The sequence below is a fragment of the Carcharhinus amblyrhynchos genome, unplaced genomic scaffold (genome assembly GCF_965287045.1).
Source record: "Carcharhinus amblyrhynchos unplaced genomic scaffold, sCarAmb.v2.hapA scaffold_39, whole genome shotgun sequence".
In the NCBI taxonomy this organism is placed as follows: domain Eukaryota; kingdom Metazoa; phylum Chordata; class Chondrichthyes; order Carcharhiniformes; family Carcharhinidae; genus Carcharhinus; species Carcharhinus amblyrhynchos.
In genome coordinates this window covers 256,899-282,111 of record NW_027649780.1, presented here as the reverse complement: position 1 = coordinate 282,111, position 25,213 = coordinate 256,899, and the positions used below count along the sequence as shown (strand labels likewise).

At 50.9% G+C, this 25,213-nt stretch overlaps 1 protein-coding gene across 1 annotated transcript in view; it reads right to left on the bottom strand.

Moving 5' to 3' along the window:
• Positions 1–2,007: 2,007 nt before the first annotated feature.
• The window catches only part of LOC145363503 (zinc finger protein 219-like), a 48,591-nt gene continuing 25,385 nt past the window's right edge, over positions 2,008–25,213 (bottom strand). Inside the window, exons 3-7 of the mRNA XM_080218699.1 lie at positions 24,995–25,130; positions 22,683–22,815; positions 13,813–15,739; positions 5,287–5,409; positions 2,008–3,599 (exon numbers count right to left, since the gene is read on the bottom strand). Coding sequence (XP_080074825.1) covers positions 2,008–3,599; positions 5,287–5,409; positions 13,813–15,736 — 3,639 coding nt within the window. The 5' untranslated portion in view covers positions 15,737–15,739; positions 22,683–22,815; positions 24,995–25,130. The remainder of the gene's footprint in view (positions 3,600–5,286; positions 5,410–13,812; positions 15,740–22,682; positions 22,816–24,994; positions 25,131–25,213) is intronic.

The following is a 25,213-nucleotide window of genomic DNA, read 5'->3' as shown; positions in this document are numbered from 1 at the left end:
TGCAGAGGGACCTGGGTGTCCTTGTGCAAGAATCACAAGGAGTTGGTTTGCAAGTGCAGCAGGTAATTAAGAAGGCAAATAGAATTTTGTCCTTCGTTGCTAGAGGAATGGAGTTTAAAAACAGTGAGGTTATGTTGCAGCTGTATAAGGTGCTGTTGAGGCCACACCTGGAGTACTGTGGACAGTTCTGGTCTCCTTGAGAAAGGATATGCAAGCATTGGAAGGGGTGTAGAGGAGATTCACTAGGTTGATTCCGGAGTTGAGAGGGTTGGTTTATGAGGAGAGACTGAGGCTATACTCCTAGAATTCAGAAAACTGGGGGATGGGGCGGGGGACCTTATAGAAAGATATAAGATTATGAAGAGAATAGATAAAATAGAAGCAGGGAAGTTGTTTCCACTGGCGGGTGAAGGCAGAGGTAGAGGGCATGGCCTCAAAGGGGCAGCAGATTTAGGACTGAGTTGAGGAGGAACTTCTTCACACGAAGGGTTGTGAATCTGTGGAATTCCCTGCCCAGTGAAGCAGTTGAGGCTACCTCATTGAATATTTTTAAGGCAAGGGTAGATAGATTTTTGAACAGTAAAGGAATTAAGGGTTATGATGAGCGAGTGGGTAAGTGGAGCTGAATCCACAAAAAGATCAGCCATGATCTTATTGAATGGTGGGGCAGGCTCGAGGGGCCAGATGGCCTACTTCTGCTCCTGGTTCACAATCTTCCCTCATCTTCCTCTCTCACCATGTAACGCCTTGCTTCCTTCCCTCCCTCTGCCTCTCTCTCTTACCCTCCTCCCTCTGTACCTCCCTCCCTCGAGACCTTATTTCCCCCCCCCCCCCACTTTCTTTGAAGGTATTATCCAATTGTGTCACTCTAGTCAGGCCAGGTAGAGAGGAGATTTCAGCAGGTTGGAGAGATGATGAGGTGCAGGCAGAGGGGAGTTACCATTTTCCACTCCCATCTGGCAAACTGCCAAGACTGTCCTGGCGATGCCAGCGGTAAAGAGAAGGGACAACCAGGAACTGGCACCAATTCAGTACCAAAGCACTGCCATGCACCCGGAGTCCTCTCACCAACGACTCCTCCTTCTCCCCTCAAAGCCACTACCCCTCTCAATACATCAATACTAGGATACTATTGACAGTTAGGGGGTTTTTTTTGCTGCAGTGGTTTCTATATTAGCTCTTGGTCACTGACTCTGCATATCCCTCGCCAACCTCCATATTCTTCTGGTTGGCCTTTTTATTTTCCCACTCTGAAGGCACCGTTCATTTTACCCCTTTCCGTTCAATGCCATGGAGGGCGACATGGTAGTTGCAAGGCGGGGGGGGGGGAGGGACGGGGTAGGAGGAGGAGAGAAAGTGTCATGAAGGAGAGCTGGACACAAACATGCCATGATCGTGGAGAGTACCATCGAGCCTATGGCACAGGCTGCCCTGCTGAACACTGTCATCTTTGAGAATGTTGTTATCTTGGAAAGTGCTGCTATCTTGCAGAGTGTTGTCATCTTGGAGAATGCCGCCATCTTGGAGAGCATTGTCACCTTAGAGAATGTTATTATTTTGGAAAGTGTTGCCATCTTGCAGAATGCTGCCATCTTGGAGAACATTGTCATCTTGGAAAGTGCTGCCATCTTGGAGAACACCGCCATCTTGGAGAACGTCACCATCTTGGAGAACACAATCAGGTTGGATGGCATAGCCAGATGGAAGGATATCAACACCTCAGAGAACATCATTTTGGAGGCCGCCACCACCAATTGGTGTGTTGTGGTCCACAATAAGGGTGGGCCAGTGGAATTGAACAAAGTGGGAGGGAGGCAAATGGCTCAGCCTTTGACTGGGGAGCATGTGTGGTGGGAAAGGGCTGGCAGTGGTGGTGTCAAGTCCACACTCAATGTGCCAGGCACTTCGCTATGACGTCATGAGGTGGGACAATGACAGTGGTTACCCCTCCCCACCGCCCAGGCCATGTACACCTGGGTATGGTGGATGTGGGTGGGTTGGTCACCCTTATCCCATGTGTCCCAGATTGTCCATTAACACCCCCCCACATTCACAGGGGCTTTGAGCCTGTTGCGATGACTCCAAGGACACAAGGGGTGGAGTCTGGCTACAGGCCCTGCCCACTTTAGCTTGCATCATGTCCCCACCCTCCTCTTGTGACATAATGGCCCCACCAACCTCCTGCATCATCATGTCCCCACCCTCCTCTTGTGACATAATGGCCCCACCCACCTCCTGCATCATCATGTCCCCACCCTCCTCCTCCTTGCCCTTATCCAGTGCTGTCATAGTCCCACCCTCCTCCTGTGTCACCATGGCTCCACCCTCCTCATGTGATGTCATGGCCCCACCCTCCTCCTGTGTTGTCATGGCCTTGCCCTCATCCAGTGCTGTCATAGTCCCACCCTCCTCCTGTGTCACCATGGCTCCACCCTCCTCATGTGATGTCATGGCCCCACCCTCCTTTTGAAATGTCATGGTCCTGCCCCCCTCCTGTGCCATCACAGCCCCACCTCCCTCTTGTGATGTCATGGCCCCACTCTCCTCTCGTGATGTCAAGGGACCAGCCTCCTCTTGTGATGTCATGGGACCACCACCCTCCTGTGTCATCATGGCTCCGCTCTCCTCCTGTGACATTAGGGCCCCATCCTCCTCTTGTGATGTCATGGCCCCACCCCCCTCTTGTGATGTCATGGGACCACCCCCCTCTCGTGATGTTATGGGACTACCCTCCTCTTGTGATGTCATGGGACCACCCTCCTCCTGTGTCATCATGGCCTTGCCCTCCTCCTGTGACATCATGGCCCCACCCTCCTCTTGAGATGTCATGGCCCTGACCACATCCTGTGATGTCACGGTCCTGGCCTCCACCTGTGACATCATGGTCCCGCCCTCCTCCCATGGTGTCTCTGTCCCGCCCCTTCCCTGCCGTGCCGGCGCAGGAGCCCGGCTGGAGGCCCCGATCTCACCCTTGGCCCCTGGGCCGCTGCCTGGGAGCGGCAGCACTTGCTGCTGCTGCCGCCTCCGCCGCGCTTTGCCCATGTGCTTGACCCGCAGGTGGAGGCCCATCAGCTCTGGGGAGGAGGTCTCGAAGGGACAGGCCTGGCAGCCTCGCAGCTCAGCTGGGGTGGCTGCTCGGAGCGACAGGTCCAGCGGCTCCGGTAGCAGCACGACCCCTGGGCCTGGGTTCAGGCCGTTCCCTGTCCCCAAGCTCAGGCTGTTCCCTGTCCCCGAGCTCTGGCTGCTCCCTGGGCCTGGGCTCTGGCTGCTCCCTGGGCCTGGGCTCAGGCTGCTCCCTGGGCCTGGGCTCAGGCCGTTCCCTGTCCCCGGGCTCAGGCCGCTCCCTGTTCCAGGGCTCAGGCCGTTCCCTGTCCCCGGGCTCAGGCCGTTCCCTGTCCCCGGGCTCAGGCCGCTCCCTGTTCCAGGGCTCAGGCCGTTCCCTGTCCCCGGGCTCAGGCCATTCCCCGGGCTCAGCCCACTCACTGGGCTTGCGCTCAGGCCGTTCCGCTGCTCCCGGTGGTGTCGCTCCAAGTGATACTTGAGCGAACCCGACTGAGTCCCCGCGTAGTCACAGTGAGGGCACTTGTAGGGTCTCTCACCTGGAGAGGGGGTGGGGAGGGGGAAGGGAGGAGAATGGGAGGATAGTGGGAGAGAGGAGGAGGAAAGAGGGGATGAGGAAGAGAATGGAAGAGGGGAGGGCGAAGGGGTGGAGTCAGGAGGGAGAGGGTGGGAGGAAAGGTGGATTAGTGGGGAGAAGGGGTAGGAGAGCGTGAGGCCAGAGGAAAAGGGGGGAGAGAGCGGTGTGTGGGAAGGAGGTGAAAGAGTGGATTCAGAGTGCGAGGGAGAGAGAGAGTGAGGCAGGGGGTAAGAGTGAGAGTGAGGCAGGGGGAGAAAGAGATGGGGAGTCAGGGAGGAGGAGGAAGATAAAGATGGTGGTGGGGGGAGAAGTGGAAGGGGTATTAAGGGAGGGTGAGTGGTGAGACAGAGAGGGGAAGAGGGGGCAAAAAGAGTGAGGGGAAAAGGAGAGAGAAAGGAGAAAAATGAATGTTAATTTGTTATAATCTACAAGGTGTACCATTTCTGTCTCTCTCAGCAAATCTCTTCCAATTCACAGTGGAAAAATTATGGATGTCATAAATAGATTGGTGGGGGGAAGAGACAGTGAGGCAGGGAAGGGTACGGCGGAGGGGTTGGGTGTTGTAATGGAGGGTTTTTTCAAGTCTATTTATTAGTGTCACAAGTTGGCTTACATTAACACTGCAATGAAGTTACTGTGAAAATCCTCTAGTTGCCACACTCTGGTGCCTGTTCGGGTTACACTGAGGGAGAATTTAGCACGGCCCAATGCACCCTAACCAGCGCATCTTTCAGACTGTGGGAGGAAACCAGAGCACCCGGAGGAAACCCATGTAGACACGGGGAGCACGTGCAGGCTCCACACAGACAGTGACCTGAGCCGGGAACTGAACCTGGGTTCCTGGTGCTGTGAGGCAGCAGTGCTAACCACAGTGTCACCACACAGGTGATGGTGGAATAGCCAAAGGCGATTTTTTCATCCTTCCACTCCATTCCCCTCATCCCCCCACCCCCCTCTCAATCCCGTTGGTATCTATCCTACTGGATGGCACAGTGGGTTGGCACTGCTGCCTCACAGCACCAGGGACCGGTGTTCAATTCCCGGCTTGGATCACTGTCTGTATGGAGGCTGCACGTTCTTCCTGTGTCTGCATGGGTTTTCTTCGGGTGCTCCGGTTTCCTCCCAGAGTCTGAAAGACGCGCTGGTTAGGTGCATTGGCCCGTGCTAAATTCTCCCTCAGTGTACCTGAACAGGCGCCGGAGTGTGGCGACTAGGGGATTTTCATAGTAACTTCATTGCAGCGTTAATGTGAGCCAACTTGTGACACTAGTAAAAATTTAAAAACTATTTCTTGATGCAGCTTTGCGTAGTTTGTCGGACACCTTAGCCTCTTGAGGGATTGTGCCTGAAGGGGAGCCTCCTCCCACCACTCTTAGGGGTTCCCCGGCGTGCCTGAGGCATTTGAGGACAATTAAACCGTCAGGGTTTTTGGTGGGGAGTGAGTTTGTGTGGTGGGTGGGTGCACGGAACTGACCGGATTTCTGGCCAGGAAGCCTGTAGTGTGAGCTTGACTGATGGGCCAAAGGGGTACCAGGATAGAATCTGGATGGGTGGGGTGGAATGGGGAAGTTTTGGGTTTGGGGTTGGGGGGAGGGGAGGTAGTGGGGGCGGGGAGGAGTGGCCGGGAAGGGGTGCGCTGAGTAACATACCTGTGTGCACTCGCAGGTGGACCTTCAAATGATGAGATGATCGGAAGCCTTTCCCACAGTAGGCGCAGTCCCTGACGGCGAGGCTTCTGGCCCGGTCCACGGGCAGCCTGAGCCCCAACTCCCCTGGGCGGGAGAATGGTACAAGATGTCAGTAAGACACAGACGGATGCAGAAACCCCACTCTTTCTACATAGCCCTGTTTCGATCCCAAGCTAATCCCACTGTTCCACTCTCTCCCCATAATGCTGTATCAATCCCAAACTAATCCCACTATCCCGCATTCTCACCATGGCCTTGTATTGATCCCAAATTAATTCCGTGCCCCGCTCCCTCCCCATGCCCTACACCAATCCTAAACTCATCCCACTGCCCATCATTCTTCTTGCAGCCCCTCTTGGCATTGATCCAGTTTCACCTTTAAAGGATGCAGTGGATTCTGTAAGCCTGTGCACATTTATGCCACTTTGGGTGCTTACCTAATTTCCTTTTCAAAAGACACGGATGAACCTGCCTCTACATTAAACCATTAGACATAAGACACAGGAGGATCAGAATTGGCCCGTTCGGCCCATCGAGACTGCTCTGTCCTTTCACAGACTGATTTCGACATGAGAATCTTCAACTTCCACCTTATCGCCGTAACCCTCGATTCCCTCCCTGATTAAAAATCAGTCTATCTCGGCCTCGAACACACTTAACAACCCAACCTCTACACAGCCCTCAGCGGTAAAGAATTCCACACACTCGCTATCATTTGAAAGAAGAAATTCCTCTTTGTCTCTGTCTCCAGTGGAGGGTGACACCTCCACCCTGCCTCACTGTGAGTTTACACTCTCTGGTTCTGGACTCTCCCACAAGGGAAGACAACTTCTCAACATCTAACCCTGTCAAACACCACCCCACACTCCCCCCAGAATCCGATATGTCTCAATAAGATCGCCTCTCATTCTTCTAAACTCCAAATGAGTTACAAACAAAGAACAAAGAAAACTACATTACAGGAATAGCTTTGGCCCTCCAAGCCTGCACCGACCATGCTACCCATCTGAACTAAAACCCCCTACCTTTCCAGGTACCACATCCCTCTATTCCCGTCCTATTCATGTATTTGCCCAGATGTCGCTTAAAAGCCACTGTCGTATCTGCTTCCACTAACTTCCCCGACAATGAGTTCCAAGCACCCACTACCCTCTGTGTAAAAAAGCTGCCTCATACATCTCCTTTAAACCTTGTCCCTCGCACCTTAAACCTTTGCCCTCTCATAATTGACTCTTCCACCCTGGGAAATGGCTTCTGATTATCCACGCTATCCATGTCCTCTCATAATCTTGTAGACTTCTATCAATTCTCCCTCAACCTCTGTATTTCCAATGAGAACAAACCAAGTTTTGCCAACCTCTCTTCATAGCTAATGCCCTCCAGGCCAGGCAACATCCTGGTAAATCTTTTCTGTACCCTCTCCAAAGCCTCCACATCCTTCTGGTAGTGCACAGGGTTAGCTAGAGTAAAGCTCCCTATACACTGTCACCCTTCAAACACTCCCAGGACAGGTACAGCACGGGGTTAGATACAGAGTAAAGCTCCCTCTACACTGTCCCCATCAAACACTCCCAGGACAGGTACAGCATGGGGTTAGATACAGAGTCAAGCTCCCTCTACCCTGTCCCCCATCAAACACTCCCAGGACAGGTACAGCACGGGATTAGATACAGAGTAAAGCTCCCTCTACACTGTCCCCTCATCAAACACTCCCAGGACAGGTAAAGCACGGAATTAGATACAGAGTAAAGCTCCCTCTACACTGTCCCCCATCAAACACTCCCAGGAAAGGCACAGCACGGGATTAGATACAGAGTAAAACTCCCGCTACGCTGTCCCCATCAAACACTCCCAGGACAGGTACAGCATGGGGTTAGACACAGAGTAAAGCTCCCTCTACACTGTCCCCATCAATCACTCCCAGGACAGGTACAGCATGGGGTTAGACACAGAGTAAAGCTCCCTCTACACTGTCCCCATCAAACACTCCCAGGACAGGTACAGCACGGGGTTAGATACAGAGTAAAGCTCCCTCAACACTGTCCCCATCAAACACTCCCAGGACAGGTACAGCACGGGGTTAGATACAGAGTAAAGCTCCCTCTACACTGTCCCCCCATCAAACACTCCCACGACAGGTAAAGCACGGAATTAGATACAGAGTAAAGCTCCCTCTACACTGTCCCCATCAAACACTCCCAGGACAGGTACAGCATGGGGTTAGACACAGAGTAAAGCTCCCTCTACACTGTCCCCATCAAACACTCCCAGGACAGGTACAACATGGGGTTAGATACAGAGTAAAGCTCCCTCTACACTGTCCCCCATCAAATACTCCCAGGACGGGTACAGCATGGGGTTAGATACAGAGTAAAGCTCCCTCTACACTGTCCCCATCAATCACTCCCAGGACAGGTACAGCATGGGGTTAGATACAGAGTAAAGCTCCCTCTACACCGTCCCCCATCAAACAGTCCCAGGACAGGTACAGCACGGGGTTAAATTCAGAGGAAAGTTCCCTCTACACTGTCCCCCATCAAATAACCCAGGACAAGTACAACACTGGTTGAAATACAGAGCAAAGCTCCCTCTAAACTGTCCTCCATCAAACACTTTACTCTGTATCTATCCCCGTGGGTTCTTAAATAAACTTTGTTTGATAAAAGCTCCATAGTGGGTCATTTGAACCATATGTATGTCAAGAACAGAAGGTTGGTCAGGGCAAGATTAGGGCCAGTTACAGACAGCAGGGGGAAGTTGTGTGTGGAACCGGAGGAGATTGGAGAAGTATTGAACCAATATTTCTCTTCGGTGTTCACGCAGGGGGACATGAATATAGCTGAGGAGGACATTGGGTTGCAGGGGTGTAAAATAGACAGTATTACGGTTGATAAAGAGGATGTGCTGGAAATTCTTGAGGGGCTGAAAATAGATAAGTCCCCTGGTCCGGATGGGATCTACCCTAGGATTCTCTGGGAGGCTAGAGAGGTGATTGCAGAGCCTCTGGCTCAGATCTTCAGGTCGTCATTGGTCTCTGGTGTAGTCCCGGAGGATTGGAGGATAGCGAATGTTGTCCCATTGTTTAAGAAGGGGAACAGAGACTTTGCCGGGAATTATAGACCGGTGAGTCTTACTTCTGTTGTGGGCAAGGTTTTAGAAAAAATTATTAGGGATAGGATTTATAGTTATTTGGAGTGTAATGAATTGATTAGAAATAGTCAGCATGGTTTTGTAGCGGGTAGGTCGTGCCTTACTAACCTTATTGAGTTTTTTGAGAAGGTGACCAAAGAGGTGGATGGGGGTAAGGCAGTTGACGTGGTATACATGGATTTTAGTAAGGCGTTCGATAAGGTTCACCATGGTAGGCTTCTGCAGAAAATGCAGATGTATGGGATTGTGGGTAATCTAGGAAGTTGGATCAGGAATTGGCTATCAGATAGGAGACAGAGGGTGGTGGTGGATGGTAAATATTCATCATGGAGTGCAGTTACGAGTGGTGTGCCTCAGGGATCTGTTTTGGGGCCACTGTTGTTTGTAATTTTTATTAATGATCTGGATGAGGGTATAGTTGGGTGGATTAGTAAATTTGCTGATGACACCAAAGTTGGAGGTGTGGTAGATTGTGAGGAAGGGTGTCATAGTCTGCAGGGAGACTTAGATAGGTTGCAGAGCTGGGCCGAGAGGTGGCGGATGGAATTTAATGCGGAGAAGTGTGAGGTAATTCACTTTGGTAGGAGCAACAGATGTGTCGAGTATAGGGCTAACGGGAGGACTTTGAATAGTGTGGATGAACAGAGGGATCTAGGTGTGTGTGTACATAGATCCCTGAAGGTTGGGAATCAAGTAGATAAGGTTGTCAAGAAGGCGTACGGTGTCTTGGCGTTTATTGGTAGGGGGATTGAATTTAGGAGTCGCAGTGTAATGTTGCAACTGTACACTACTCTAGTGCGGCCGCACTTGGAGTACTGTGTGCAGTTCTGGTCCCCGCATTACAAGAAGGATGTGGAGGCGTTGGAGAGGGTGCAGAGGAGGTTTACTAGGATGTTGCCTGGTATGGTGGGGAGGTCCTATGAGGAGAGACTGAGGGATTTAGGGTTGTTTTCGTTGGAAAGAAGGCGGCTAAGAGGGGATCTTACTGAAACATATAAGATGATTAGAGGTTTAGATAGGGTGGATAGTGATAGCCTTTTTCCTCGGATGGAGAAAGCTAGCACGAGGGGGCATGGCTTTAAATTAAGGGGGGGTAGCTACAGGACGGATGTCAGGGGTAGGTTCTTTACCCAGCGGGTGGTGAGGGATTGGAATGCCCTGCCTGCTGCAGTTGTAAATGCGTCTAGTTTGGGGGCGTTTAAGAGATCTCTGGATAGGTTTATGGACGAAAAGGGATTGGTATAGGCTAGTGGGTCATTGTTTTTGTAACTGGTCGGCGCAACATCGTGGGCCGAAGGGCCTGTTCTGCGCTGTAATGTTCTATGTTCTATATCTAAAGTGAAACATATCATGCTTTTATTAGCCAAATTGTAAAATCTATGATCCAGGCTGACTTCCCAAATTCCCGTAGAGTTTCAGACCTGAATTATAATAAGAACCACTTATGGGCAGTACGGTGGCACACTGTTTAGCACTGCTGACTCACGGTGCTAGGGAAGTGGGTTCGATTCCTGGCCTTGGGTCACTGAGCGGAGTCTGCACATTCCCCAACCCCCCTTACCCTCCATGTCTGCGTGTGTTTCCTCACACAGTCTGAAAGACGTGCTGGTTAGGTGCATTGGCCGTGCTAAATTCTCCATCAGTGTAACCCGAACAGGCACCAGAGTGTGGCGACTTGGGATTTTCACAGTAACTTCATTGCCATGTTCATGCAAGCCTGCTTATGACATAATAATGAACTTATCCCCTTAACTCTTTATATTATTGTTAACCAAATAGGTATCAATCTCTGCTTTAAACACACTCAATGACTGCGCCTCCACAGTCCTCTAGGATAGAGAATTCCAAAGATTCACAACTCTCTGAGTAAAGAAATTTCTCCTCGTCTTTCCTAAATGGCATTCCCGTCATTTTGAAATTGTCTCTATTGGTTCTAGAATTCCCAAATCAGTGGAAGCACCTTATCTCGGGGAAGTCCTGAAACTCAGCAAATGTTCTGGTGGGACCCAGGTTCGAATCTCGCCATGGCAGATGTTGCAATTTGAACTCAATAAAAAATACCTGGAATTAAGAATCTGCTGATGATGGTGAAACCATTGTCAGAAAAACCCATCTGGTTCACTAGTGAACTTTAGGGAAGGAAATCTGCCGTCCTTACCTGGTCTGGCCTACGTGTGACTCCAGAGCCACACAGCAATGTGGTTGATTCTCAACTGCCATCCAATGGGCAATAAATGCTGGCCAGCCAGTGACACCCATGTCTCACAAATGAATAAAAAAAATCTGAATCCCCGTGTCTATCCTTTTAAGGATTTTGTAGGTTTTAATGAGATCACCTCTCATTCTCTGAAACTCTAGAAAATATAGGCTCAATTTGCCCAATCTAATTTTATAGGAAAGTCCCGCCATCCCTGGAACAAGTTTGGTGAACCTCCGTTGCGCCCCCTCTATGGCAATGGTGTATACTATCCTGACATTAGAATACCTTTAAGAAAGTTTTTTTTTAAAATCATGATCTCTGCAGCTCACAGGCTCAGCTGATGTCATTATTGTTGCTGAGTTGGCTACTGGATCTCTTTTTGCAAAGAACAAGGGCCTTTGACAAGGTCCCTCATGCCAGACTGGTGCAAAAGGTAAAATCACATAGAATTAGAGGTGAGGCTGGCAAGGTGGATATAGAGCTGGCTCGGTCACAGAAGACAGAGGGTAGCAGTAGAAGGGTGTGTTTCTGAATGGAGGGCCGTGACCAGTGATGTTCCTCAGGGATCAGTGCTGGGGCCTTTGCTGTTTGTAATACATATAAATAATTTGGAAGAAAATGTAATTGGTTTAATTAGTAAGGTTTTTGGTTTTGATTGGAATACATTAGGTATATTTGTTAAGGGTTATACATTATAGCGGTCACTTTGGTTTCTTGTTTGTAAATGATAAAAGTTCTTGCTAATTTTATTACTATACATGTTAACTATATTCTTCAATAAACTTTGTTTGACAAAAGCTCCCTGGTGCGTTATTTGACCTTAAGCCAAATTCAAGATACAAAACTTATGATTTAGATGGGCTCCAAATCAAACATTTTTGGAGTTTAAGACCTGAACTATATCTACAAGATGCACTGCAGTGACTCGCCGAGGATCCTTCGACAGCAGCTTCCAAAACCACCACCTCAACCATCTAGAAGGACAAGGGGCAGCAGATACATGGGGAACACCACCACCTGCAACTTCCCCTCTGAGGCCCACTCACCATCCTGACTTGGAAATACATCAAAGTAAAGTTTATTTATTAGTTATAAGTAGGCCTACATTAACACTGCAATGAAGTTACTGTGAAAATCCCCCTAGTCGCCACACTCTGGCATCTGTTCAGGCACACTAAGGGAGAATTTAGCATGGCCAATGCACCTAATCAGCATGTCTTTTGGACTGTGGGAGGAAACCGGAGCACCTGGTGGAAACCCACGCTGACACGGGGAGAACGTGCAGACTCCACACAGCCAGTGACCCAAGCTGGCAATTGAACCTGGGTCCCTGGTGCAGCAGTGCTAACCACTATGCCACCATCCCAAACTCACTGTGCGTCAACCCAAAGAACATGGACTGCAGCAATTCAAGAGGGCAGCTCACCTTCTCAAGGGCAACTCAGGATGGGCAATAAATGCTGGCCACGCAGTGACAACCATGCCCCAAGCATGGATGGATAAAATAAAAAATCCCTTCTGAGGTAAGGAAACTGAAACTGTATACAGTACTCAAGCTGCAGTCTAACAAAGTCCCTGTACAACTGAAGCAAGATCTCACCAACCCTGTACTCAAATCCTCTCGCAATAAAGGTTAACTAAGCTTCCATCAGCCTTCTTAATAGCTTGCTGCAGCTGCATGCTAGCCTTCAGTTTAAAGCGTAAAGTTTATATATTAGTGTCACAAGTCGGCTTACATTGCAACACTGCACTGAAGTTACAGAGAAAATCCACTTGTCGTCACACTCCGGCGCCTGTTCGGGATACACTGAGGGAGAATTTAGCATGGCCAATGCACCTAACCAGCACGTCTTTCGGACTGTAAGATTAAGCGCATAGGTACAGCAGACAGTAAAGAAGGCAATTGGTATGTTGGCCTTCATAGCGAGAGGATTTGAATAAAGGGATAGGGATATTTTGCTGCAATTGTGCAGGGCGTTGGGGAGGTCACACCTGGAGTATTGTGTGCAGTTTTGGTGTCCTTATCTGAGGAAGGATGTCCTTGCTATAGAGGGGGTGCAGTGAAGGTTTACCCTGCCGATTGCTGGGACGACAGGTCTGTCATATGAGGAGAGACTAAGTCGGTTAGAATTATATTCACTGGAGTTTAGAAGAGTGAGAGGGGATCTCATAGAAACTTATAAAACTCTAACAGGGTTAGACAGGGTAGATTCAGAAAGAATGTTCCTGATAGTGGGGGGAGTCCAGAACTAGGGGGTCATAGTCTAAGGATAAAGGGAAAGCCATTCAGGACTGAGATGAGGAAGAACTTCTTTGCTCAAAGGGTTGTGTACCTGTGGGTTTTTATATGTTTTTGTGTGATCCCCTTTCATTCTTCTAAATTCTAGTGAGCACCAGTCCAGTCGATCCAGTCTCTCTTCACATGTCAGTCCTGCCATTGTGGGAATCAGTCTGGTGAACCTTCGTTGGACTCCCTCAATAGCGAGAATGTCCTTCCTCACACTAGGAGACCAAAACTGCACACAACACTCAAGGTGTGGCCTCACCAAAGCCTTGTATAACTGCAGCAAGACATCCTTACTGCTCTACTCAAATCCTCTTGCTGTGAAGGCCAGCATGCCATCAGCTTACCTCACAGCCTGCTGTACCTGCACGCCAACCTTCAGCGACTGTTCCACCATGACACGCAGGTCATGTCGCACTGCTTATGGGAGGGTGGTGGGGGAGAGGGAGACAGATTGAATGGGTGAGACAGGCAGGATTTGGGAGGAGGGGTGGTGGCAGGGGTTGGGAGATGGGGGAGACAGAGGGAGGGGATGGTAGGGGGATGGGGGTGGCAGGAGTTGGGAAAGAGGGAGGCAAGAGTTTGAGAGAAGCAATGGCAGGGGTTGGGAGCGGGGTGGAAGAGGCAGGGGTTTGGGGAGGGGAGAGGGAGAGGGGATGGCAGAGGTTGAGGGAGGAGGTTGGGGGATCAGAAGGCAGGGATTGGGAGAAGGGGTGGCAGAGGCTGGAGAGAAGGGATGGCAGGGGGAGGGACAGTTGGGCAGGCAGGGGTTGGGAGAGGGGAGAGGGGGTGGTGGAGGAGAGGGGATGGCAGGCGTTGGGGAAGGGGTGGCAGGTGAAGCGATGGGTCATACCTTGAGCTCTAGACGGGCGACTGCCAATGTCTCCTCCTCCTCCTGGCAGCCCAGTGGGCACTGAGAAGCCCCTCCCCTTGGAGGGGGTGACACGGCAACGAGGGCCGAGGCCGGCCAGCGGGACCCTCCACCACAGGTCACCGCCGCCGTCTCTGCTCCGTCCCTTCCTGTGGAGTCTGGCGTGGACCAAAGCTTGCTGGTGGCTCCGGAAGATTCGCCCGCAGCTGGGGCACTCCGCCGGCCTCCCCTGTCCCGCGTCGTCCCCACTGCGCCTTTCCCAGGGTTCGGCCTTCCAGGTCTGGCCAAGGGATGGTGGCGACAGCGGGCCCAGCGTCCGGGAGAGGTGTGTCTTCCGCTCAACGGTGGGAGCTTCCTCCTCCTCCTCCTGTATTGGGTCTTGACCCAACAGGGCCCGGTTCCTCGCCAGGCCCTGGCTCAGCAGCTGCCAGAGGCGAGGGCCTCCGCGGCTGGCTCCGGCTGCCTGGGCCGCTGCCACTTGGAGCCGTTCGACGCAGTTGGCGCCCACGGGCGCCGCCAAGTCCAGGAGGCCCAGGAGGGCGCGGTGATGGTGTGGCTTCCTGCCGCAGCCCGTGGCTCCGTCCTCCCGTGGCGGGCAGAGCCGGGCAGACCTCCTGTCATCACCTCCGCCCGGCAGGCTTCCTCCTTCTCCTCCTCCCCCCACCTCCGACCGAGGCCCAGTGGCCAGCAGCAGGCCTGAATAGAAGGCCTCGTAGGCCAGCAGACCTGGCTCAAAGGCCAGGCCTCCAGGAGGCCCGGGTGCTGCCGGGCCTCTCCTCCTCCTCTCATCACTGCCACCGCCAGGGGTCAGCCTGAGGCCCAGCTTGTTGAGGTGCACCTTCATGTGGTTCTTAAGAAACCAGGGCTCCTTGAAGCGACGGCCGCACACCTGACAGCCGTGGTCGAAGGAGTTCTTGTGCTTGCGCATGTGGCCCTTGAGGAACCAAGACTGGGTGAACCCCTGCCCGCAGACCTGGCAGCGGAAGGCGGCTGGCGGAGGAGGCGGGGTTGGGGGCGACTGCGGAAGCAGGGGAAGGTGGCCCGGCTCCTCGGGGGCCTGGTGGTGTGCGGACGCCAGGTGGGCCTCCTCCAGGTGCTCGAGCAGGCGTTCTTCCAGCGCAGCGGCGAAGGGGCAGAGTGTGCACTTGTAGGGCCGATGCAGGATACGGGCATGGCGTTCCAGCTCCTCCGCCTTCCTGAACTTGCCCTTGCAGGAGCCGCAGCGGAAGCCGGCCAGGGGGGCAGGCGGGGGGGGCTCTGCGCCCTGCGTCGGCCCCTCCTCCTCCTCACCCTCCTCCTCCAGCATCGCAACAGCACCTGCCAGCGGCCAGCTCCCTGGAGGCCGTCCTGCAGACGACATGGTCCTTGTCGCCAGCGTGGCTTCTCGGTCTCGTCGCTCCCGCAGGCTGGCTCTCTCCTCCAGCTCCAGCAGCAGGCGGTTCTCCTCGCCGGGAGGGCCCTCGACCCCGCCCTCGAGGACACCTCCGCCAGGTCGGTGGGTGCGCAGGTGAATCTTCAGGTTGCCCTTCTGTGCGGCCCGGTGGTCGCAGTGGGGGCACTTGAAGGGCTTCTCGCCCGTGTGGATCCGCATGTGCAGCGAGAGGATGCTGTTGAAGCGGAAACGTTTGCCGCAGACGGCGCAGGGGTACTTGCGGGAGCGCCCGGCCACGCCCAATCGGGGCTGGCCTGGAGCCACCGGGCCCAGGCTGGGCCCATTGGAGAAGCGCTGCAGGTCCAGCTCCTCATAGTCCAGCTCCGAGATGTCCATCCCATCCTCAGGCCACAGCGCATCTAGGCCATTCACCTCACACGCCTCCCCAACACCCAAGGCCAAGTCCAAGGCGCCCCGCAGGTCATTCGGTTCACTGGCTCCGGGCGTAAGTAAGGGTGACACAACGTCCTCCATCTCCTGAAAGAAAACAGGCAGAACATCAGTCAGCCCGGCAATCTCCCAGCACGGGGTTAGATACAGAGTAAAGCTCCCTCTACACTGTCCCCATCAAACACTCCCAGGACAGGTACAGCACGGGGTTAGATACAGAGTAAAGCTCCCTCTACACTGTCCCCATCAAACACTCCCAGGACAGGTACAGCACGGGGTTAGATACAGAGTAAAGCTCCCTCTACACTGTCCCCCATCAAACACTCGCAGGACAGGTACAGCATGGGGTTAGATACAGAGTAAAGCTCCCTCTACACTGTCCCCCCATCAAACACTCCCAGGACAGGTTCAGCACGGGGTTAGATACAGAGTAAAGCTCCCTCTACACTGTCCCCCCATCAAACACTCCCAGGACAGGTACAGTACGGGGTTAGATACAGAGTAAAGCTCCCTCTACACTGTCCCCCATCAAACACTCCCAGGACAGGAACAGTACGGGGTTAGATACAGAGTAAAGCTCCCTCTACACTGTCCCCCAACAAACACTCCCAGGACAGATACAGCACAGGGTTAGATACAGAGTAAAGCTCCCTCTACACTGTCCCCCATCAAACACTCCCAGGACAGGTACAGCACGGGGTTAGATACAGAGTAAAGCTCCCTCTACACTGTCCCTCCATCAAACACTCCTAGGGCAGATAATGAGAAAGTGAGAGGCCAGAGAACAGTGTGTGACTGAGCCAGAATTCCAGAAGTGACTGAATGCTTGTGGCAATAATACACCAATAGAGTCAAAGATGATCCCCTCAGCCTTGCCTGGGGAGAAGTCCTCACTAGCTGTGTGGGGATTGCATGCAGCAACTGCAACGGGTCTCTGATCACCATCCCAGTCTGTTCTACCACAGTCACAAGGAGGATATGTGATGAATGGCAGGACACTAGAGGGACCTTGGGGTGCATGTCTCAAGATCCATATCCACAGATCTCTGAAGGTTGCCACTCAAGTGGATAGGGCCGTGAAGAAGGCTTATAGTGTGTTAACGTTTATTAACAGGGGGTTTGAGTTCAAGAGCCGTGGGGTTATTCTGCAACTATACTTTTTCCTCGGATGGAGAAAGCTATCACGAGGGGGCATAGCTTTAAATTAAGGGGTGGTAGTTATAGGATGGATGTCAGGGATAGGTTCTTTACCCAGAGGGTGGTGAGGGATTGGGCCGAAGGGCCTGTTCTGCGCTGTAATGTTCTATGTTCTATATATACTGGACCTTGGTAAGACCATATTTGGAATATTGTGTTCAGTTCTGGTCACCTCACTATAAGAAGGATGTGGAAGCATTGGAAAGAGTGCAGAGGAGATTTACCAGGACGCTGCCTGGTTTGGAGGGTAGGTCTTATGAGGAAAGGTTGAGGGAGCTGGGGCTTTTCTCTTTAGAGCAGAGGAGAATGAGGGGTGACTTAACAGAGGTTTATAAGATGATGAGGGGAATTGATAGAGTGGACATGCAGAGACTATTTCCTCGGGTGGATGTAGCTGTTACTAGGGGGCGTAACTATAAAGTTCATGGTGGGAGATATAGGAGGGATGTCCGAGGTAAATTCTTTACTCAGAGAGTGGCTGGGGTGTGGAATAGACTGCCTGCTGTGATAGTGGAGTTGGACACTTTAGGAACTTTCAAGCAGTTATTGGATAGGCACATGGAGCACACCAGAATGATAGGGAGGGAATAGCTTGATCTTGGGATTGGACACAGCTCGGCACAACATTGAGGGCCGAAGGGCCTGAGCTGTGCTGTACTGTTCTATGTTCTTTGTTTCTATCCCTGAAGGCAGCAGGGGCAGGTAGATAAGGTGGTTAAGAAGGCATAAGCGGTACTTGCCTTTATTAACTGAGATATAGACTCTAAGAGCAGAGAAGTGATTATGGAGCTGTATACAACCCTTGGTCAGTCCACAGCTAGAGTACTGTGTACAGTTCTGGTCGCCACACTATAGGAAGGATATGATTGCACTTAAAGAAGGCGCAGAGGACATTCACCAGGATATCGCCTGGGCTGGAATTTTTCATAGAATTCTTACAGTACAGAAGGAGACCATTCAGTCCATCAAGCCTGCACTGACAACAGTGGCATCCAGGCCCTATCTCTGCAACCCCATGCATTTACTCCACTAAAGCCCCTTACCTAAACATCTTTGGACACTAAGAGGCAATTTAGCATTGCCAATTCATCTAATTTACACATCTTTGGAAACCACAGGGCAACTTAGCATGGCCAATCCCCCTAATCTGTACATCTTTGGACACCACGGGGCAATTTGGCATGGCCAATTCACCTAAACTGCACATCTTTGGACACCACGGGGCAATTTAGCATGGCCAATTCACCTAACCTGTACATCTTTGGACACCACGGGGCAATTTAGCATGGCCAATCCACCTAAACTGCACATCTTTGCACACCACGGGGAAACGTAGCATGGCCAATCCACCTAACCTGTACATCTTTGGACGCCACGGGGCAATTTAGCATGGCCAATCCACCTAACCTGTACATCATTGGACGCCACGGAGCAATTTAGCATGGCCAATCCACCTAACCTATACAGAAGAAACCTACTCACACATGGGTAGAACACGTAAACTTCACCCAGACAGTAGCCCGAGGCCGGAATTGAACCTGGATCCCTGGCGCTGTGAAGCAGCAGTGCCAGCCACCGTGCCACTCTGCTGCTACAAAGAAAGGCTGGTTAGGGCTGGGTCTGTTTTCCTCAGAGCAGAAAAGACTGAGGGGGACTTGACTGAAGTGTACAAAATGATGACAGACATAGATAGGGAAGCTAGGAAGAAACTTTTCCCCTTAGTAGGTAATCAATAACTGGGGTGGGGTCATAGATTTAAGGTCAGGGGTGGGAGATTTAGAGGGGATTTGAGGAGATACTTTTTCACTCAGAGGGTGGTGGGGATCTGGAACTTGTTGCCTGAAAGGGATTGTAAAGGTGGAAACCCTCACAACATATAGGAAATATTGAGATAAGCACTTGGAACGCCGCAGTGTACAAGAGCTATGGACCAAGTACTGGAATATGGGGTCAGAAAAGATAGGCACAGCTTCATTCCCTATTTCCAGGTTAATTCCCCATCACAAGGGACAGGCATTCTCAGCTTCATTCCCTATCGCAGGAAACAGCCATTCCCAGGTTCATCCCTAGTTGCTCTTAGAACATAGAACATTACAGCGCAGAACAGGCCCTTTGGCCCACGATGTTGCGCCGACTAGTTAAAAAACAATGACCCTCTAACCTAAACCAAACCCTTACCATCCATAAACCTATCCACGGATCTCTTAAACGCCCCCAAACTAGGCGCATTTACAACTGCAGCAGGCAGGGCATTCCAATCCCTCACCACCCTCTGGGTAAAGAACCTACCCCTGACATCCGTCCTATAACTCTTGGAGGGCAGAAGAGAGTCAACCACATTGCTGTGCGGCTCTGGAGTCACATGTAGGCCCCACTAGGTAAGGAACAGCAGATTTCCTTCTCTGAAAGACGTTAATGAACCAGATGGGTTTTTCTGACAATCGACAACGGTTTCACCATCACCAGTAGATTCTTAATTCCAGATTTTTTTTATTGAATTCAACTTCCACCCATCTGCAGTGGCAAGATTCGAACCCGGGTCCCCAGAACATTAGCTGAGTTTCTGGATTAATAATCTAGCGATCATACCACTAGGCCATCGCCTCTCCTTGATGCCTTGCAATGCCTTGACCATTCACTGCATGGTTTAAATTTGAACATAGAACATAGAACATAGAACATTACAGCGCGGAACAGGCCCTTCGGCCCACAATGTTGCGCCGACCAGTCTTATTTTTAAAAAAAAACATTGACCCACTAATCTAAACCAATCCCTTTTCGTCCATAAACCTATCCACCAATCTCTTAAACGCCCCCAAACTAGGCGCATTTACAACTGCAGCAGGCAGGGCATTCCAGTCCCTCACCACCCTCTGGGTAAAGAACCTGCCCCTGACATCCGTCCTATAACTACCCCCCCTTAATTTAAAGCCATGCCCCCTCGTGCTAGATTTCTCCATCCGAGGAAACAGGCTATCACCATCCACCCTATCTAAACCTCTAATCATCTTATATGTTTCTATAAGATCCCCTCTTAGCCGCCTTCTTTCCAGTGAAAACAAGTGATTGGCAGTGAGGAGTGGGAAACTGTCCCCAGGATTTTTTTAAAAATTCATTCATGGGATATGGGCGTTGCTGGTTGGGCCCGGCATTTATTGCCCATCCCTAGTTGTCCTTGGAGGGCAGTTGAGAGTCAACCACATTGCTGTGTGGCTCTGGAGTCACATGTAGGCCAGACCGGGTAAGGACGGCAGATTTCCTTCCCTATAGGACATTAGTGAACCAGATGGGTTTTTCTGACAATCGACAATGGTTTCACGGTCAGAATCAGGAATTGGGTGGGCATAGATTCAGAATAATAGACAAAAGGAGTAGGAGCAATGTGAGGGGAAGGTTTTTTATTTATCCAGAGGGTGATTGGAGTTTACAATGGGTTCCCTGAGAGGGTGGTAGAGGGTAGTGTTGGAAAGGGATTGCTATAGAAATATAGAAGATAGGAGCTGAAGGAGGCCATTTTGCCCTTCGAGCCTGTTCCTCCATTCATCACAATCATGGCTGATCGTTCAACTCAACAGTCTAATCCTGCTTTCTTCCCATAACTATAAATATAACTATAAATATAAATATAAATATAAATATTCATCATGGAGTACAGTTACGAGTGGTGTGCCTCAGGGATCTGTTTTGGGGCCACTGTTGTTTGTAATTTTTATTAATGATCTGGATGAGGGTATAGTTGGGTGGATTAGTAAATTTGCTGATGACACCAAAATTGGAGGTGTGGTAGATTGTGAGGAAGGGTGTCATAGTCTGCAGGGAGACTTAGATAGGTTGCAGAGCTGGGCCGAGAGGTGGCGGATGGAATTTAATGCGGAGAAGTGTGAGGTAATTCACTTTGGTAGGAGCAACAGATGTGTCGAGTATAGGGCTAACGGGAGGACTTTGAATAGTGTGGATGAACAGAGGGATCTAGGTGTATGTGTACATAGATCCCTGAAAGTTGGGAATCAAGTAGATAAGGTTGTTAAGAAGGCGTACGGTGTCTTGGCGTTTATTGGTAGGGGGATTGAATTTAGGAGTCGCAGTGTAATGTTGCAACTGTACACTACTCTAGTGCGGCCGCACTTGGAGTACTGTGTGCAGTTCTGGTCCCCGCATTACAAGAAGGATGTGGAGGCGTTGGAGAGGGTGCAGAGGAGGTTTACTAGGATGTTGCCTGGTATGGTGGGGAGGTCCTATGAGGAGAGACTGAGGGATTTAGGGTTGTTTTCGTTGGAAAGAAGGCGGCTAAGAGGGGATCTTATTGAAACATATAAGATGATTAGAGGTTTAGATAGGGTGGATAGTGATAGCCTTTTTCCTCGGATGGAGAAAGCTAGCACGAGGGGGCATGGCTTTAAATTAAGGGGGGGTAGCTACAGGACGGATGTCAGGGGTAGGTTCTTTACCCAGCGGGTGGTGAGGGATTGGAATGCCCTGCCTGCTGCGGTTGTAAATGCGTCTAGTTTGGGGGCGTTTAAGAGATCTCTGGATAGGTTTATGGACGAAAAGGGATTGGTATAGGCTAGTGGGTCATTGTTTTTGTAACTGGTCGGCGCAACATCGTGGGCCGAAGGGCCTGTTCTGCGCTGTAATGTTCTATGTTCTATATGTTCTATAACCTTTGATCCCGTTCATCCCAAGTACTATATCCAGCCACCTCTTGAACACATTCAATGTTTTGGCATCAACTACTTCCTGTGGTAATGAATTCCACAGGCTCACCGCTCTTTGGGTGAAGAAATGTCTTCTCATCTCCGCCCTAAATGGTCTACCCTGAATTCTCACACTGTGACCCCTGGTTCTGGACTCCCCCACCATCGGGAATATCCTCCCTGCATCTATCCTGTCTAGCCCTGTTGGAATTTTATAAGTCTCTATGAAGTAGAACCATAGAAAATTACAGCTCAGAAACAGGCCTTTTGGCCCTTCTTGTCTGTGCCGAACCATTTTTTGCCTAGTCCCACTGACCTGCACCTGAACCATATCCCTCCACACCCCTCTCATCCACGAACCTGTCCAAATTTTTCGTAAATGTTAAAAGTGAGCCCGCATTTACCACTTTATCCGGCAGCTCATTCCACATGCCCACCACTCTCTGCGTGAAGAAGCCCCCCGACTAATATTCCCTTTAAACTTTTCTCCCCTTCACCCTTAACCCATGCCCTCTGGTTTTTTTCTCCCCTAGCCTCAGTGGAAAAAGCCTGCTTGCATTCACTCTATCTATACCCATCAAAATCTTATACACCTCTATCAAATCTCCCCTCATTCTTCTACGCTCCAGGGAATAAAGTCCTAACCTATTCAATCTTTCTCTGTAACTCAGCTTCTCAAGTCCTGGCAACATCCTTGCGAACCTTCTCTGCAATCTTTCAACCTTATTCACATCCTTCCTGTAACTAGGTGATTAAAACTGTACACAATACTCTAAATCTGGCCTCACCAATGCCTTATAGAACCTTACCATAACACTCCAACTTTTATACTCGATACTCCGATCTGCCCTCATTTGCCTGAACTCCAGCGAAAGTAATAATCTAGTCAATCTGTCCTCATACATCAGTCCCACCATCCCCGGAATCAGCCTGGTAAACCTTTGCTGCGCTCCCTCGAGAGCAAGAACATCCTTGCGCTGAAAAGGAGACCAAAACTGCACACAATATTCTAGGTGTGGCCTCACCAAGGCCCTGTATAATTGTAACAACACATCCCTGCTCCTGTCCTCAAAACCTCTCGCAATGAAGGCCAACATACCATTTGCCTTTTTTACTGCCTGCTGCGCTTTCATGCTTACCTTCAGCCACTGGTGCACAAAGACACCCAGGTCCCTCTGCACACTCCCCTCTCCCAGTTTACAGGCATTCAGGTAGTAATCTGCCTTCTTGTTTTAGCTTCCAAAGTGAATAACCTCACATTTATCCAAATATCTGCAAAGGGAGAATGTGCAAAGTTATGGGATAAAGTGGGGAGGAAGTGGGACTGGGCAGGATTCCCCTTCAGCAACCCGATGGGACGAATGGCCTCCAGCTGAACCGTGAAGATTCTGGAACTTGGCGTTCCCCTACCTTGCAGCGGGGGGACCGCGTTTAAAAGTCCGCCATTGGCTGTGAAAGGTTTTGATGCACCGAGGGAAGCCGTGGCTAGGAGTCATGAGAATCTAAGTATTTGTCCAATATCGCCCTTTTCACTAATCTAGCGGTGAGCCGTGGCTGGTGACTTCTGGATCGTGACAATACTCCAAGTAGTTCAGTGACGGACTTTCATCCTCGCTCTGGCCCCACTCACGTGGCTCATTCTTAATACCCCACTGAAACACACGTATGGGAGGGCGGGTAGCACCCTGAACATTAAATGGCACTTTGCCAGTCTTACCTGTTTAAAAGCGGGGAGCATTGGCAGAGTGACCCCACTCCTACTTAAATGGGGATCCCTGATGGAGAGACTCCTTCTTTAAAAGGGGTCCCTGATGGACAGAGTCCCTCTTTAAAAGATGTCCCTGACGGAGAGACTCTCTCTTTAAAAGGGGTCCCTGATGGAGATATTCTCTCTTTAAAAGGGGTCCCTGAAGGAGAGACTCCCTCTTTAAAGGGGGAATGTGGGAAGTCCAGTTGGTTTCTTCTGCGTGCCAGGGGATTTAAGTTTGTATGCTTCCCCCACCATCGAACCCGCCACTCGCGTCCTCCCACCTCCCCTTAACATCCCACCCTCCCCAGCTCGAGGTTCCCTTGTGCCTGTAGTACAGCCCGGGTATCACAGTACGTCATTGATACCAGTGCTGATGCAGACACAAAGGGAGTCTTTTTCTAAGGACTGCTCCCACTGTACAATACGTTCCTTCACAAAACCGCATTGAGAGGGACACAAAGAGGAGTGGGGGGTGGGGGGGGGGGGAGAGGGAGGGTGGGTGGGGGAGCTGGATAATGACACTCGGCCTGATGTGCATTCAGTCAGAGGACTCAGCCATGCATTCCAAGATCTGTCTGAGGCATTTAGCTTGTCGGGGAGAAGGGGCCCCTTGTTCACGCGTGGAATTTAACTATCTCAGATCCCATCACGTCACCTTCTCACGGAACGCAGAGAGCAGAGTGATTGTGGGGGGGAGGGGGGGAGGCGGGGGTAGGCAGGGGGACACTGTAGAGGAAATTTTACTCTGTATCTAACCCCGTGCTGTACCTGCCCTGGGAGTGTTTGATGGGGGAAAAATGTAAAGGGAGCTTTACTCTGTCTCTAAACCCGTGCTGTACCTGTCCTGGGAGTGTTTGATGGCCATGACGTAGACATGCTGGCATTGGGCTGGGGTAAACACAGTAAGAAGTCTCACAACACCAGGTTAAAGTCCAACAGGTTTACGATCAAATAAACCTGTTGTACTTTAACCTGGTGTTGTGAGACTTCTTACTGTGTTTGGTGGGGACAGTGTAAAGGAAGCTCTACTCTGTATCTAACCCTGTGCTGTGCCTGTCCTGGGAGTGTTTGATGGGGGACAGTGTAGTGGGAGCTTTACTATGTATCTAACCCCGTGCTGTACCTGTCCTGGGAGTGTTTGATGGGGGGACAGTGTAGAGGGAGCTTTACTCTGTATCTAACCTCGTGCTGTACCTGTCCTGGGAGTGTTTGATGGGGACAGTGTAGAGGGAGCTTTACTCTGTATCTAACCCCGTGCTGTACCTGTCCTGGGAGTGTTTGATGGGGGACAGTGTAGTGGGAGCTTTACTATGTATCTAACCCCGTGCTGTACCTGTCCTGGGAGTGTTTGATGGGGGGACAGTGTAGAGGGAGCTTTACTCTGTATCTAACCCCGTGCTGTACCTGTCCTGGGAGTGTTTGATGGGGGGACAGTGTAGAGGGAGCTTTACTCTGTATCTAACCCCGTGCTGTACCTGTCCTGGGAGTGTTTGATGGGGACAGTGTAGAGGGAGTTTTACTCTGTATCTAACCTCGTGCTGTACCTGTCCTGGGAGTGTTTGACGGGGACAGAGATAGGTATTGCACATGTCGGATACGGTGTAAAGCTCCCTCAGCACAGTCCCTGTGAAACCTTCTTACGGACATATGTGTGGAAATTTGCGAAAGTTGATTGGAAGAATGTAATTTAAAATGAGTTACCTGAATATCCTGGTCACATGCTTCACCTACAATATCTGATTCGTTGGCAGAGGAGGTGAGGTGAGAGTCCTCAGCCTGTCCTATGATTGGTGTTCATTGCTGACCAGAGATGTGCGTGGTGGCAGGCAGGGCGATTCTACAATACAATGGACAAAGAGATGTGCTTAGACTGGTGAGGAAAGATTGCCAGCCCTACTCTTTTCGTTACTCCACCCCAGC